Here is a 15740-nt window from a genome sequence, read left to right as displayed (position 1 = left end):
TGATTACAAGAAGAAGGTCCTCTACCCCTCATATTTGCTTCCAAAACATGATATTCAGCAACTTTTGGTAAACATTTAAGATAGGAAAAAGAAATATGCTCTGTATAAGTACATGCATTGTTATTGAAAAACGAGCTGACCGAACAATAATTTCTCCATTGGTATGATAAAGAATCAATGTGTTTCAACAGTAACCCTCTTTTTGTATTCTAATCAAATGAATCATTTCAATAAAAGAATATTAACATTAACGAACATTAAATTATTATAAACTTAAAAACAAGCATTAGGATGTGGGTTAATTTTCTGGCACTGATCTTCTAAAAGATCAGATTGTTTTTGATAAACAGAAGTAAGGTATCTTTCTTCACATCATATTTGCAATAAGCCAGTTGAAATATATTATACATTGATCTCCATTATTCATATATATATAAATCATATGGGTTAGGGCATAGCCCAATATACCAGATAAGGTGTAAATTGTTGATATTGTCTTACGAGAAAAGAAAAAAATTCTCATCTAGAAACTGTTTATAATCAAGTTAGCTGAGAATGCAATGATGTCTTTTTAAATATATCACATAAGCTAAACACGGTTAAAACAATCATTTATTGTATTAATAAAACTATCAACTATTTTCACTAAACCATGAACATTTTTGTCAAAGTGCGTTAATATTGACGATATCCATGCACTTTGAAAAAAAAAATTCAAAGTGCGTTGACTTGATCCCAAAAATTAATGCACTTTGAAATTTTTTTTTCAAAGTGCGTAATTTTTCAAAGTGCATTTTAACACTGCATAATATTTTCAGGTGGCACTATTGATGATAATTTCAGCCAGAAGATGGTGAGCTGGAGTAGTTTCAACAGGGTAGGTAGCCATGTTCTTTTTCTTGGAAAATTAAAATGGTTTAAAAAACAACAAAATACGCTTTTTAATCTTAATGTTAAAACACTGAATCTACAAATGAAAATAAACTTATGTACCTTATGTTGGAATGTAGTATAATTTTAGAATACATAAATAATGTAAAAGTATTCATGTAAAATTGTTCACTGTATTTCATCTACTGGTAATCTTTTGAATGATAATTTTAGAATGTAAGTTTTAGCTCACCTGAACTGCAGGTTCAAGTGAGCTTTTCTGATCACCCATCGTCCGTCCGTTTGTAAACTTTTAACATTTTCAACTTCTTCTCCAAAACCACTCGGCGAATTTTAACTAAATTTGGCACAAAGCATCATAATTTAAAGTAGATTATAAATTGTAAAATTAAAAGACCAAACCTTTTTCAAATGGGAAATAATTGTGAAACTGGGAAAAAAAGGAGGGGGTGTCTTTTAAAAATCTTCTTCTCAAGAACTGCTGTACCAGTATTGTCAATATTTATATGAAAACTTCTATATATAAGGCAGATGCTAAATTGTAAAAATGATGACCCCAAGTCTAATACTGGGACCCTTAGAAGGGTTCAAAGTATGCGTTGTAAGTGTGTTCATTTATATAGGATCGGGCTTGATATTCGGAATTACAAAAACAAGGCTCTTTGTACAAACTGCCATTTTGAAGAAGAATTCAGACTTCAATTTTGATTAAAGAAAGTTTGTGATTTGTCGATTTAACTTTAAAGTTAACGTTTCTAACAAACAATGATATTAAATAAGAATATTTTATGAAATACTGGTAGATCATTGTTTCAAATTCAGTTCTACAGTAGACAATGCTGTTTGTTTTTACACCATGTTTTTGAGATTCTTTTGGTGTTTATACTTGAAGCTTTTTAATTTGTCATTGATAATTGGGAAAAGTGTTGCATATTTTATGTGTAAGGTATACCGATCAAATAAAAAAAAAAAGGGGTTAGCCACAACCTTGGTATATATGAACCATGTCGATGTCGAAGATTTATTTTTGCAATGAATAATGAAGTTTATTGTTAGCAAAAAAAATCTCTGACATCTACACCATTATGAAGGATTAAAGTTGGGGTTAGAATATTCTGCAGATGTTCATATGATGAAGCTACATTTAGAAATCGGTTTTGTTTTTCAATGTTTTGTTGTAAATAATTAATTTACATGACTGTATTGCATTAGAATGAACATTTTATGTCACCTGAGTCACTCAAGTGACCTAATGCAATTGATCTTCGTCTGTCATCGTGCTTCATGCTTTAACAATTTTACGGTTTTAACTTCTTAAAAACTACATGGCCAATTGTTACCATTTTTGGTGTGAAGCATCTCTATAGTAAAAGGAATCTAAATTCTGAAATTCATTGCACTACCACCCCCAGGGCGTAATGGGCGGTGCCAAATATGAAAATAAAAGCCAAATTTTCAAAAATCTTCTTTTCTACTCCTTCACATGTGAGGAAAAAACTGAATGCATGGTTATGATGTCCATGAAGGCCTCTACCAAAATTGTGAAATTCATGGTCCCTGGGTCAGGGGTTCAGGAATAAGGGTGGTGCCAATATGGCCATATAGTAAAAATGTATTAGACCTTAGAAAATCTTTTTCTCTACTCCCATATATATTTGTTTAAAACTAAATGCATGGTTATGATGTTCATGAAGTCTTCTACCTAGATTGTGAAATTCATTACCCCCTGGGACAGGGGTTAAGGCCCTAGGACAGGGTCAATGTAGCCATATGGTGAAACTGTATTAATTAAATCTTAAAAAATCTTCTTCTTTACTCCCACATATGTTGGAAAAATACTGAATACACCGTTATGATGTCCACAAACTCCTCTACCTAAAGTTTGAAATTCATGGCCCCTGGATCAGGTGTTCAGGCTGGCTGGGGGGGAGCAATATGGCCATATAGTGTTAATGCATATAATGTTTAATAATCTTCTTCTCTACTCTCACACATCTGTAATAAAGACTGACTTCCTAATTTTGTTAACCAGGAAGTCCTCTATTAAAATTGTAAATTCTATGTCCCCTAGACAATGGGTGTTGACTCTAGGGTGGGGCCAAAATGGTGTTAATGCATATAATGTTTAACAGGACGAAACCACTAGATTTTGTGACGTCGGCATAAATTTGCGTACTAATTATTAGCAATCTGGCTACTTTATCGACAAACCAATCAGGTAAATGAGTTGCAAGGCATTGTGGGCTACTACAAGTTTCAGTGTATACAAAGCGTATTGAAAATACAGTCTAATTTAGGACAACATTAGTAGAATGCACATAGATTTTTTTCTTCAGGGACATTCATCGGTATAGCTTGCACTTCTGCATTTGTATATTTGTGCATTTCTACTACCATGGCTATTTACGTAATACGTAATACAGTTACCTGTATTTATTTCTAGTGCACAATGATAACGTCACCAATAAACAATAATGCAGTTTTTTTTTCAAAATCTATTTGTACTTGTATGGGTATGTTTGCCAGTCCTTTGATACTAATAATATTTAAAAGCAACAGTTGATCAACTAAAACAACAGTATTTTTAAATGTGAGCATGGAACAAAGCGAATGGTACGTACCGGTAATCTTTCCATTTTTACCTTCTAAAGTAAAAATCAAGATGTACAAATATTCCGGCAAGCAATTAAATATTGTGTATAAATCAGACAAAAACTATGTGCGTTTGTTGAATCGTAAACATGTTGTAGACCGCCATGCTTTGTGACTCATTCACTGGATTGGAGAATCTGTTTGACATTATTACTTATTAGGTTTGTTACGTGTTTTGTTTTGTTGAGGACCTAAAGTTTGATATGTAAACAGCAAAAGATGATATATAACAATTAAATTCATAGGCTCATTCTCTAATTTTGTACTTTCCTCATCAGTCATCTGTGCAAACCTGGATGCCATTGTATATAAGATCATTTTATTACGTCAGGGCAAAGGGGGGTCACTCTAAATATTTTAGGGCTTAAAAAGTAAAGGTATGGTAAAATGTTTGTGTAAAAAATCAGCTCATAATAACGTTACCTCCACCATGTCGCCATATAAATTTTTACGCCCGCCTTGTTAAGAAATTTATATGGCAATCACGTGACGCGATTCATCCAATGACGTTGAGACATTCTAGTCCGAGGCAAAACAAAAATATTGTCACATGTTAAATAACGCTATTCATATAAGGTAGTGTACCCGACCTGTTTAAGAATTATCTTCTCTACTCCCACACACCTGTAAGGAAAACTGAATTTATAATTTTGTAGACCAGGAAGTCCTATATTGAAATTTTTAAATTTCATGTCTCCCGAGGTAGGTAGGACGGGGCCAAAACACTCATATGGTGTTAGGGTTGGGATTCTTAATGCAGGGTGTGGCCAAAAGCATGGCCATTTAGTGTTAATGTATAGAGAATGTTAAAAAAAGGTCTACTGACACAGAATAAAAACTGACTGCATATTTAGAACAAAACATTTGGCTGTCATCTTTTATAAAATTTCATGCAACCTACAATCTCATGTGAGGCAAGTGTTGTGGCTGGGAAGGGGGGGGGGTATATTTGTCTTGTTATTTTATTCTGCTCAAGAATTTCAATGAAAGAAATGAGATATTTCACATACATGTGTATTTAGAAAAGAGAAAGATTCTATCAAAGTTAAAATATTGTGAAAGTTGAATATTTAAGTTATCTTTCCTTGCTTCTTCATAATGGAGTTATTAATTATTAAATGCAATGTAAGCCTTTAAATAAATAGATTCATTAATAGCATCCATGTGAACCTCCAGTGATGAAAAATAGGTAGATTTTGAACTGAAAAGCGGTAGCATCGCACGCGGTCTTTTTCGCGTATTTTTCACAGCATAGATTTTGATGTACTCCAAATGTAGTAAGGGTTTCTGATTAGTAATTTAGATATCATTATCAACTAAAACATAAGACTTTTGAAATTTAGTAATATCAACACATACAATAAAAATGTTTGCATGCATTTACCATCATATTGATTACAGTATTTAAAGCTATTTATTTTTAGAGGAAAAAATATTTGAGTGCAGAGATTTTAACAATTGCCTTTGTTCAGAAAAAATGGATTAAGTTGCCAAAATTCAACATATATGAGAAGTAAGAACTTGTAGGAAATCGTAGGAAATCGTATATTCTTTTTCAATATCAAAACAATGTTTACATGCTTATCACAAATCATGCAGCATTGCAATAAACTGCAAGTCAAATTGACTGTTATGGCCAAGTTAAAAGATATATTCAGTCATCCTTAAACCCACGTGTGGAACTGCAAAGCTTCTTTTATCTTGGCAAGGACAACATTGACATGTCTTGTAACTAATGTAATCACGGGAAGTGGCTTCTTTCATCGTTTAATGTAAAACACATGCTTGAAAACTTATCATTCAACCGGCTTAAAAAAGCGTTTGTGTGCCTCCGATTGAAAGTCACGTGCTAATTTTAAACTTGATGAGATTTTTTGACAACAATGGCTTCCAAAATGGCTATCTATCAAAACAAGGAACGTAGTTTGAAGAAAAGCGGTAGGCGGGAGACAGAGTTAAAAAGCGGTAGACTTCCTCATAAATCGGTAGAGTTAATTGGCTAACCAAAGCATAAACAGTACATGTTAAATGATTTTGGTATAAAAACCAGATGCTGTAAAGTTGTTTAAACAGGATGAAAATTCAGAAGTTGGAACAGAAGTGAAGAAACATTTTTTAGGCTTTTAACATTATTAAGTTGTTCTCTTTATGTTTTTAGCTCACCTGAGCTGAAAGCTCAAGTGAGCTATTCTGATCACCTTTTGTTTTTGTCCGTCTGTCCGTCCGTCTGTCTGTCCGTCTGTAAACTTTTCAAATTTTGAACTTCTTCTCTTAACCAAATTCAACCAAATTTGGCTCAAAGCATTCTTATGGAAAGATGAATATAAATTGCAGAAATGAAAGAAAAATTTTCATTGAAAGCGGAGAAAACCTCAAAACTGTAGAAAAAGGGGGGTGCATTTTTAAAAATCTTCTTCTCAAGACCTACTGAGTCAAATTCAATGTAATTTAGCATAAGTAATCCTTATGGAAAGGAAAATATAAATTGCAAAAAATGATGGACTAATTCTGTTTCAAATCTGAGTTATTACGAAAATAATAAGAAAGAAAAGGCGTGTTTCAAGCAGTTTATAGCATCCATGAGTCTTGGTAAAATGGGTAGGCATGACCGGGTCAGGGCAAAACAAAAGATTGACTGTTATTAATCTGCCAATATCATTAAACTTTTAATATATTTACTGACCAGCATATTTGTATTTGCTGTAAATATTGCTGCAAAATAATGCGTAATTGGAATTGACAATTGCCGATCTGCCCCGGCCTGTGTTTGCTTACCCATTTTACCAAGACCCGTATTCCATAATTCTAAAACGAGGTTCTTTGTTTAAAGCAGCCATGACACTTAACGATAAACGGATCGATCTGACAATGATGAATTTGTTTGTTGTGCAACAGTTCGTGTACGAAGGGAATCTTTGAAACATGCAAAATACATTGGTGCCGATTTTATGAAGTTAATTGAGGCTAAGTATTTCAATGCGTTGACAGTTTTCACATATGACGGTGGTGTTAGCTTGTTGTGATTTTCGTTTCGTTTTCATTTATGCTTTGCGTTAACCTGGGACTGTCGCTTGTATTTCCTGATTTTTACGTATCAAATCAAACAGAGACTTCGGTAAATCAAACAGTTTACTGTTTACCTGCGCAAATCAAGCAAAATCTGATGTATTAAGAAAGAACTAAAATGCAATTCAATCAGGCTATCGGTAATTCGGTATCATCTTTTGCGTAATGGTAGAATAATGCGAGATGCTCGGCATTTTCTCGAGTTTATTCAGTTTAAATAGAGTTTAATATCGCTGACGGAAATATGTAGGTATATACAAGTATATGATTCATTTTGAAAAATAAATTGTGTTTTTTATTTGTTATAGTGCATGTTTCTTGTGTTTAATTGTTTACAATTTCTATTTTCTTACCATATTTGAGTGTTAAGCTTTCGAATTATAAGCAAGAAACAGAGATTTGCTCACAATTTTATGTTTGTACACAGATCTGAGGCCATTCATTTTTTTCCATTTTAAATGCCGAATAGGAAATACCAAGTTAAAAATCTTAAAGCTGACATGAATTCCTAAACATGCATTATTTCCTTTTATCTCCGACAACCGACATATTAGTTGTCGATTTCTATTGTTCTGCTCATCGCTACACACCCCCTATATAAGGCCGAAAGCACTATTCATGCTTCACCGCATTCAAGTATTTCATTCACCCGAACACGTTACCTTAGACGAAAAGAAACGCGTTTTGAATAAAAATAATATGACAACCACTGCACTGGCAAGGAATATCCAATGAACGTCGAAACAAGGCAAACTGAAATCCAGACACAATACTTAAAAAATCCTCAATAATTGTAGACCGTTTTCCTGTGTATGTTATAACATTGCACATGCGCAATCAGACACTGTGGCAGATCGAGCATTGACAATGATCGCATGGATTTTTTTGTGTAGAAACCGATGGAAACGATGTTACGTTGTTACTTTCTTGGATTGACTATCATTTATCTACTGTGTTTGATGTAGTGCCGCCGGGGTTTTCAAAAAGATGCAGACGTAATGCACTCTGTATGAACGACACACGTGTTCGATGTGCAAATGAAGTAAGGCAGCACTATTTGTGCAAAATAGTATGGATACCTTGGAAATTCTTTCAAAGAATAAATATATTTTGTATTTTATTGATTGCTGTTTCTTTTATTCTTTACTAGAAAGATTTTACTACAATATGTAGTTCATGCATTTAGAAGTCCGTGTAACCTGAATGCATCGATAAGAAAGCAACCGACCGTAACTTTCTCGACTGGTATATATATATACCCCAGTGGCAGTAGAGGAGCGATCAAAAGTAATAAGGCGACCAAACGCTTTTATGAGTTTATGTCAGCTTTAAGCTGAATGTAATAAACTCATGTGAACAAAATATGACTCAAACCTAGCAAAATTTTGAGCTCATCTTGCTTATAATTCTATGATTGACGCTGAAATTTTGGTTGATCATTAGAAATTCTATATGAATTAGAGTATGTTAAATACCTGTACACAAAAAAAAAATTAAAGAATGGTATGCTGTATATAACTACTCTTTGGGACCCTCTCTTTATACAATGAATAATGTGAAATGTGAGTAAATAAAAACGACATCGTTAAAACAGTTTCCATAGTTCTGACACATTTCTGTTGCGGGGATAAAAGAATTATCGCTATTCCTAAGAAAATATTACAGCGGAAAATTATCCTGGTTTGTAGCCATTTGTTATTTTTTAATAAAAATGAAAATAATGGGTGGGCCATTAGTAAATTAGAGTGATGTGCCTGTCAATACGGTAACATTGATTTTTATAGCTCTTTAACATCTCACGTGACAACATTTTTCATTCCAGTGTATTCATCAATCAAGTGTGAGTAAAGTTATAAAAGTCACAAGTTTACGCGAGGTAAACAACAGTCATTTAATTATAATGGAGAAGACAAATTAAATTGTTGAGAATTTTTAATTTGAGAAATTGAGCGCATTGAGGTGCAATTTTTTTCTTCACATATATACATGCAGGATTTTTTTGATAAAATGCAATAACTATTATATTTTTAAAAAAAATACAATAACTAGTAAGTAGTTGAGGAAGAAAATGTATCTATATGCTCTCATATATTTTGATTGCTTTATTAAGTGGGGGAGGGGGGCAGAACGAAAATACAGGGAATTAGAAGTTATATATAACAGTGTACCCCTACCAAATATTTAGTTCTATATCTTGCGTAGGATCAAGCCGATCAACATCAAAATTGTTAAGCTGATTTTGTTGGACTTTTTTAAAAAATAAGTATGAACTATTATAAAGAACAATATCAATAGTTATATTAAGGTTCTGGAACATTGCTTAGGATTGGAGATCGTTTAAAATTAATTTACACCCACACACACACACGCGCATACAAACACAGACACACATATGGCATATTGTTTTGCTACTGTTTGTTAGTTGGTCTTCCAACAGTTCATTTAATCTTGCAGAGGTTGCACATACTGAAATTTAATTTTAGATTTATTATAAGAATAACAAGTTCAAGTTCTGTTTTTGTACAATTAAGCAATTTTTGACAGAATTATGCCCCTGGGACTTTCAATTGGAAATTCCAATTATTTGCTTTCTAATCATTATTTCATGCGAAAATTAAACAAATTAATTACTGATATCACAGAAAAAAGTGTTTTAATTTATAGATGTTATGTAGAAGGCTGTTTCTTGAATGCTCTTGAATTGAGGTACCTGGGATACAAGTCCACACTTGATAGGTTGATGCATCCCAGATAGTAGCAGTAGATGATCTCTATTGACTTTAAGTCCATGTAATGTATGCTGCCCATGGTAAAGGCTTGTGCATTTTATAATGTATATCCAAGGGAGGGTGCACAAGTGTCTCACAAACAACTCTTGTAAAATTCTTGAAAACATGTAAACGTCAAAATGATTTGATTTTTTTATTAGAAAAAAGTGTGCTTTAATAATAATTTAAAATTTAGGTAAACAGCATGGAGTCGAAACATGGATCAAAGCATTTCGACATTTACCGGTACTCATTTTCCAGAATCAAAACATCTGCTGCAGCACATTTTCCAGAATCAATGTTGGCCTGCGAAGAGCAGTGAATGAAGAAAATGTACATGCAAATGACAGTTAGGCCCAATAGTGTATTCCCTATAGTTATTCAGCACATTTAAATCAGGATATTTAGATACTAGTAGTTATGAGTTGTAATGAGTGGGTTTTTTTTTACCCCACACAATAAATTGTTTGGGATATGTTTTTGAACGTGCATGGTCACGATTTTGGTCAGATTTTTTTATCTATTTTTAGCTCATCGAGACGAAGTCAGGGGGAGCTTATACTATACCCTCGGCGTCGGCGTCCGGACCTGGTTAAAGTTTTTGTTGCAGGTCCTCTATCTAAGCTATTACTCGTCCTATCTTCACCAAACTTGCATGGATGATGCATCTGGACCTACTTATGGACTTGAAGGACTTGGATGCTGAATCTGAGTCCTAAATTTCAGATGCTGGAGGAGGTTAAGGTTGTTGGACCAGGTTAAAGTTTTTGTTGCAGGTGCCATTTGATAGCAATATCTAAGTTACTGCAGGTCCGTACTTCACCAAACTTGCATGGATGGTGTGTCTTATGATACTGATGCACCCGACAGGCTTGAGTGCTGAATCTGAGCTATAGATTTCAGATGCTGGAGGAGGTTAAGGTTTTTGGAGCAGGTTAAAGTTTTTGTTGCAGGTGCCCTTTGATAGCAATATCTAAGTTACTGCTGGTCTGAACTTCACCAAACTTGCATGGAGATGCGTCTTATGTATACTGATGCACCTGACAGGTTTGAATGCTGAATCTGAGCCATAGGTTTCGGATGCTAGATGAGGTTTAGTTTTTTTGGAACAGGTCACATTTTTTTATAGATGATAGCTTGCATAGTTGATTTAACTATATTATAAATGAAACGCAGAGGTTGCTTCACATGCAGAGCCTGATCTCCATCATCAAGGATGCTAAAGAAATCTCCTACCTCACTCAAACCTGCTCGATAGATAGATGTGTTTGTTGATAAATGATATAGCATGATTCCTATGATATAGTATTGTATGGTAAAAAACAATATTATTTAATATGATACAATATAATATTATATGTAATATTATAAAAAGCTATATGATACGATATGATATTGTATCAATTTTTTTGATATTTTATGTCAGGATATTGTAACATGATATTGTTATGTATAGTATTGTATATTATGATACAATATTGTATAATATAATATTGTATTATTAATTTACTATTTTATCACATGATACTATTACAAAAGATATTGCAAAATATAATATTGTATCCTATGATACAATATTGTATATTCTATAATATTGTATCATACGATAATGTATAATATGATATAAGTTTCTGTAATATATAATTATATCACATGAAATTGTATAATATGATACTTTATATTATATAAAATCGTATCATACGATATTGTATAATATGATATTGGTTTATAATATGATATATTATCACATGAAATTGTATTGTATGATATTGTAAAATATATTATTGTTTCCTATGATACAATATGTATAATATAATATTGTATTATATGATATTTTACTTTATCACATAATATTGTATCATTTGATATGATACAATGTTGTATCAAATTATATTGTATCATATGATACAATATTATATTATGTATAAAAATGATACAGTATCATACAATATCATACTATATTATACAATATGATATCATATGTTTCAATGTTATGATGTATTATGTAATATGATATTGTGATATAATACTATATTGTTTTATATATTATGATATTGTATTATGTGATCAATTACAATAACGTATAACACAATACAGTGTCATATCATACATTACAATATCATATCTCATCCTTGTTTATTACGGTATGTTATTGTATTATATGATATATGTTGGAAATATGATAGGATGCAATATTTAATTTTATATTATTGTATTGATTAACATATGAACATATGATTATCATGCAATTTTTAACAGATGATATACGATATTGTGTCAAAACAGAATCCATGAATATCCAAGATCATAAAGTATGATTTTCATTAAATATGATAAAGGTGGTCTCATAAAGGTGAAGTATCAGAGGGGTGATGTCTCGTCTCGGTGTGCTTTGTAATCTGTGATTACCTATGTTTATTGTTTAGTATAGCATTAAATGATTTATTCTTGATGTTGTCATGTCAAAAACTGTCAGGAAAGAGGACAAATGACATAAAAAGTAAATCATTTAATATTGATATTTACATTACCTTCATAATATAGATGAAATCAATGATTTTTATGCCCCTGCCATAAAATGGCTTGGGTATATAGTGTTACCCATTTAGTCATTCTGACATTCAGTCCTTCTGTCCTGTCATTCCATCATCATTCCTTTTCCAGTCATTATCTCGACAACCGTTGCACACATTCAACTCAAATTTAATACATGGATGTCTATAATGAATATACAGGTTGAGTTTGAATTTAGTTCAGGTCCAATGTTATGCCTCATGAACTAAGAAAAAAATGAAAAATCCTCAGTTTCCGCACTCTAACTTTTTAAGGGATGCATATATGAAGCCAATATTTCATATGTAGGTTATTTACAATTAAATGACAATTGTTGTTCAGGTGAGTGATGTGGCCCATGGGCCTCTTGTTTCTATGCTTATGTGTAAATAATCTAGTCATACAATATAGTTTGGTTGTCAAGGAGATGAACTTTATGAAGAAAACTAATATTTGAGATAGTTTTGGTTCATCAAGTGTAGCTTTCATGAAATCCTCACAACATATAACTGACTCTACTTGATTTTGTTGAAATGAAACTCTTCATTGCAGGATCCCTTATCAAACAGGAATTACACTTTCTGGGAATGGTTCTACCAGGCCATGAAACTGACCAAAGAACACTTGAGGGGTCCATGGAAGGAAGGGTAGGTTTTTGTTTATACACGGCTGCTAAATGGGGCAGTCCTGTGTGTTTTTTTGGTTTATACAACCTCGGGGCCATTTAACTTGGCCAAGCACACTTTTGATCTCAATCTCACTTATAAAGATTGATATGTAATTTGAGATTGAGATCAAGAGTAAGGTTTCTAAGTTTAATGGCCCAGGGACCACTTGGGTATTGATAAGATTTATATTTGTTAATATATACACATGAGTATATCCTTTGATTCGGAATATGATACATTTAGCTATAGACACATAAGAATTGATTACTGATATACTTGTAAAAAGAGACTAATACTATAATTTTCCTTTCTGTCATAGATACATTAATGGCTTCATCAGCAAGCTGGACTCACAGCGGCACCTAGAGAAATGTCCCCTGGGCACATTTCTGCTGAGATTCAGTGACAACTTTATCGGTGGAATCACCATTGCCTGGCTAGCTGAGGACAAAACAGGTGAGATGTGTTAATTTTGCCTTGATTTCACATTTATTTCATCTCTTGATACCTTTCTTTAAGTTTATAACACCAAAATTCACGGACTATGAAATTTGTCCAGTATTTTGAATTTTTCACATGCTGCTATTTTCCTCTCATTCTCTCTCATGAGACATTGGAAAACATCACCTGTGTTTGACATGTGACCTACCCATACTTGTGTGGTGTACTCAAACCAGCCTGTGTGAAGGTGTCAACTACCAATTAGGATAATCATCCGTATTAAAAGTAGCTTTGTTTTAAAAGGGTTTTTAATTATAAATAATAATTAAAATATTTTGTAATTTGATCGAAAAACTTTTAGCAAACTTCAGAAATATACATGAATCTAAACCAGCTCTCTGTACGTAATGTATATGATGAATAAACATGTTTATTATCATGCTTACGCTGGAATAAAGGATTTTTTATGTGCAGAAATTTATGCAAGGTTGCATTTGCTGCTGTTATTTACATTACTGGTGTATATATCAGTAATATAATCATGAACAAGATATACTGCATGTAAATTGGTGATCTACTCTTACGTTATACTATGTAAAGTTGGTCAGCAAACTATCATCTTAACTTGCACAATTCATATGATTCGTGAAAAAATTATGATTATAAAACATTATATGAAATTTTAAAGCAAAGAAAACTTTGTTACAACATTTGAAATAAGGTATGTGTGACAAAATACATTTGTTGGTTTAGAAATAAGGTGTTTTATCAAAAGTATTGAAGCGATAATCAGTACCGTTTTTTGTAACATTTTTTGATGGGCAGTGTACAATTTTTTCACCCAAATTCAAGTTTTTTGTACAGTTTTGTGGTCTTCAACTTATCACATGTACATGTAAAATAATGAGGTTAAAATGCAGAAACTCAAAACTCTCCCTGCATAAAGGACTTATAGAGAAAAAAAAATTTTAAAAATGTATATTATGAAGACTTATTTATTGCAAGATGAAAAATTATGTTTTGTTTATTTATTCTTTATGTCAGAGTTTAACAGTTTCTGTGTGGTACCTTATATGTATGAATCTGAGATATATTTTGTTTGTACAGGAAAGAAACAGATTTGGAATCTGCAGCCTTTCAGCGCAAAGGACTTCCAGATCCGTGGATTGGCTGAGAGGATTAATGACCTCCCCCAGCTCCACATCCTGTATCCAGATATCCCCAAACAGAACGCCTTCAGCCGATTTATGACACAAACAAGTAAACTCAACCTTCTTAATGAATTGGCTAAGATTTCTTTAACCACCATGGTTTAAGGAATTTTTTTTATCCAAAATTGATTTCCGTATGAAGGGAATATAATCTATGTAGTTTACTTGACGTATGTCCATCACCTCCATCTTTCTATACATAATATATGAACAAAACAAGACATGGTATATGTTGCTCTTTGGCACCATCGTGACTTTAATTTTTACATACAGTAACACATCACGTAAAATTATATAAAACAAGCATTCTGAGAGTATTGCATAAGCAATACACGTCCCCTACCGGTTTGTGGAAATTGTGAAAACAATGCACTGTTATGCAGTATATCGAACCTGAACATTAAAAAATTGGAATATGAAAAACTAATTTTCTCGAAAATATGTCAACTAGATGCTACAAAAGTGTAAATTTGATCTGTAGTTTGACATTTTGAAGCTGTTCAGCAAATTGCATATTATTCCTCAAACGCATAAAAAAAATAAGTGTGGAAAACTGAAGTGGAACAGACAGACAGACGGACCGACAGACGCAGAGGGAAGCTATAGTCCCCTCCTGTGAAAACCGGTAGGGGACTAATAGATTACATAATGCTACTGTACAATTGAAATTTGATTGAATAATGTTGCAATTCTGCATTTGATCTTAATTTGGTGTAATTATAATCAATTTCAGAATGGTAATTAATAATTATATACAAATATGAATTCAATTAATTAGCTGTATTGAGAAACTGAAATAGAAATTTAGATAGTATTACGTAATATCGTCAAACAAATTCCTTGTGGTCTGAAAATGCCATGGACTTGATTAAACATTTATCAAGTTCAGACCCCAAGGAAAAATAAAAGGAGGAAAAAATACTGGTGGGAAAGAGCAAAATCATAGCTAACGGGATAAACATAAACCCTATACTATTTCAATATTAGACTACAAATTAATTACCATTACCCAAGCTAAACAATACAATGAAATAAACATATATTCAATGCAACAAAATTAATCTATACTACTATATTAAAATAATAGACTCGAATTTTTGGGCTCTAATAACGATAAATCGGAAGAGTAATGTCTTTTGTTCTATATATTCTAAGCATCATTGGTACTTGAAGATAACCAGTTTGTTTTCATTTTTTCTCAATCAAGCTTCGCTATTTCATAATCAACGAAAATTCCTTAAAAAATTCCGGAAATCACTGAATTTTTTGGATTTTACAATATTGCGCATGCGCTTTACATTCACACTAAATCACGGAAGGATCTTTTTTTTTTATGTTTCCACAATATCACATTTGCATGGATAAACTCAGAGACGATAAAACAAATGCGTGTAAATTTTCATTGGAATTTTTTTTTTCTTCAAACAAAATACGGGAGATAACTCTAACACAGTGCAAATACTATAAAACATCCCGAGAGTTTCGAATGT

At 32.4% G+C, this 15740-nt stretch overlaps 1 protein-coding gene across 1 annotated transcript in view; it reads left to right on the top strand.

Annotated features, from left to right (window-relative positions):
- Positions 1 to 15740, top strand: part of LOC128180799 (signal transducer and activator of transcription 5B-like) — a 160785-nt gene that overhangs the window by 126794 nt on the left and 18251 nt on the right. Inside the window, exons 17-20 of the mRNA XM_052848956.1 lie at positions 819 to 877; positions 12483 to 12577; positions 12918 to 13054; positions 14147 to 14299. Of these exons, the coding sequence (XP_052704916.1) occupies positions 819 to 877; positions 12483 to 12577; positions 12918 to 13054; positions 14147 to 14299 (444 nt within the window). The remainder of the gene's footprint in view (positions 1 to 818; positions 878 to 12482; positions 12578 to 12917; positions 13055 to 14146; positions 14300 to 15740) is intronic.

Source organism: Crassostrea angulata, chromosome 1 (genome assembly GCF_025612915.1).
Source record: "Crassostrea angulata isolate pt1a10 chromosome 1, ASM2561291v2, whole genome shotgun sequence".
Lineage (NCBI taxonomy): Eukaryota > Metazoa > Mollusca > Bivalvia > Ostreida > Ostreidae > Magallana > Magallana angulata.
Note: the sequence above shows the minus strand (reverse complement) of the source record. Positions and strands in the feature narration are given on the sequence as shown.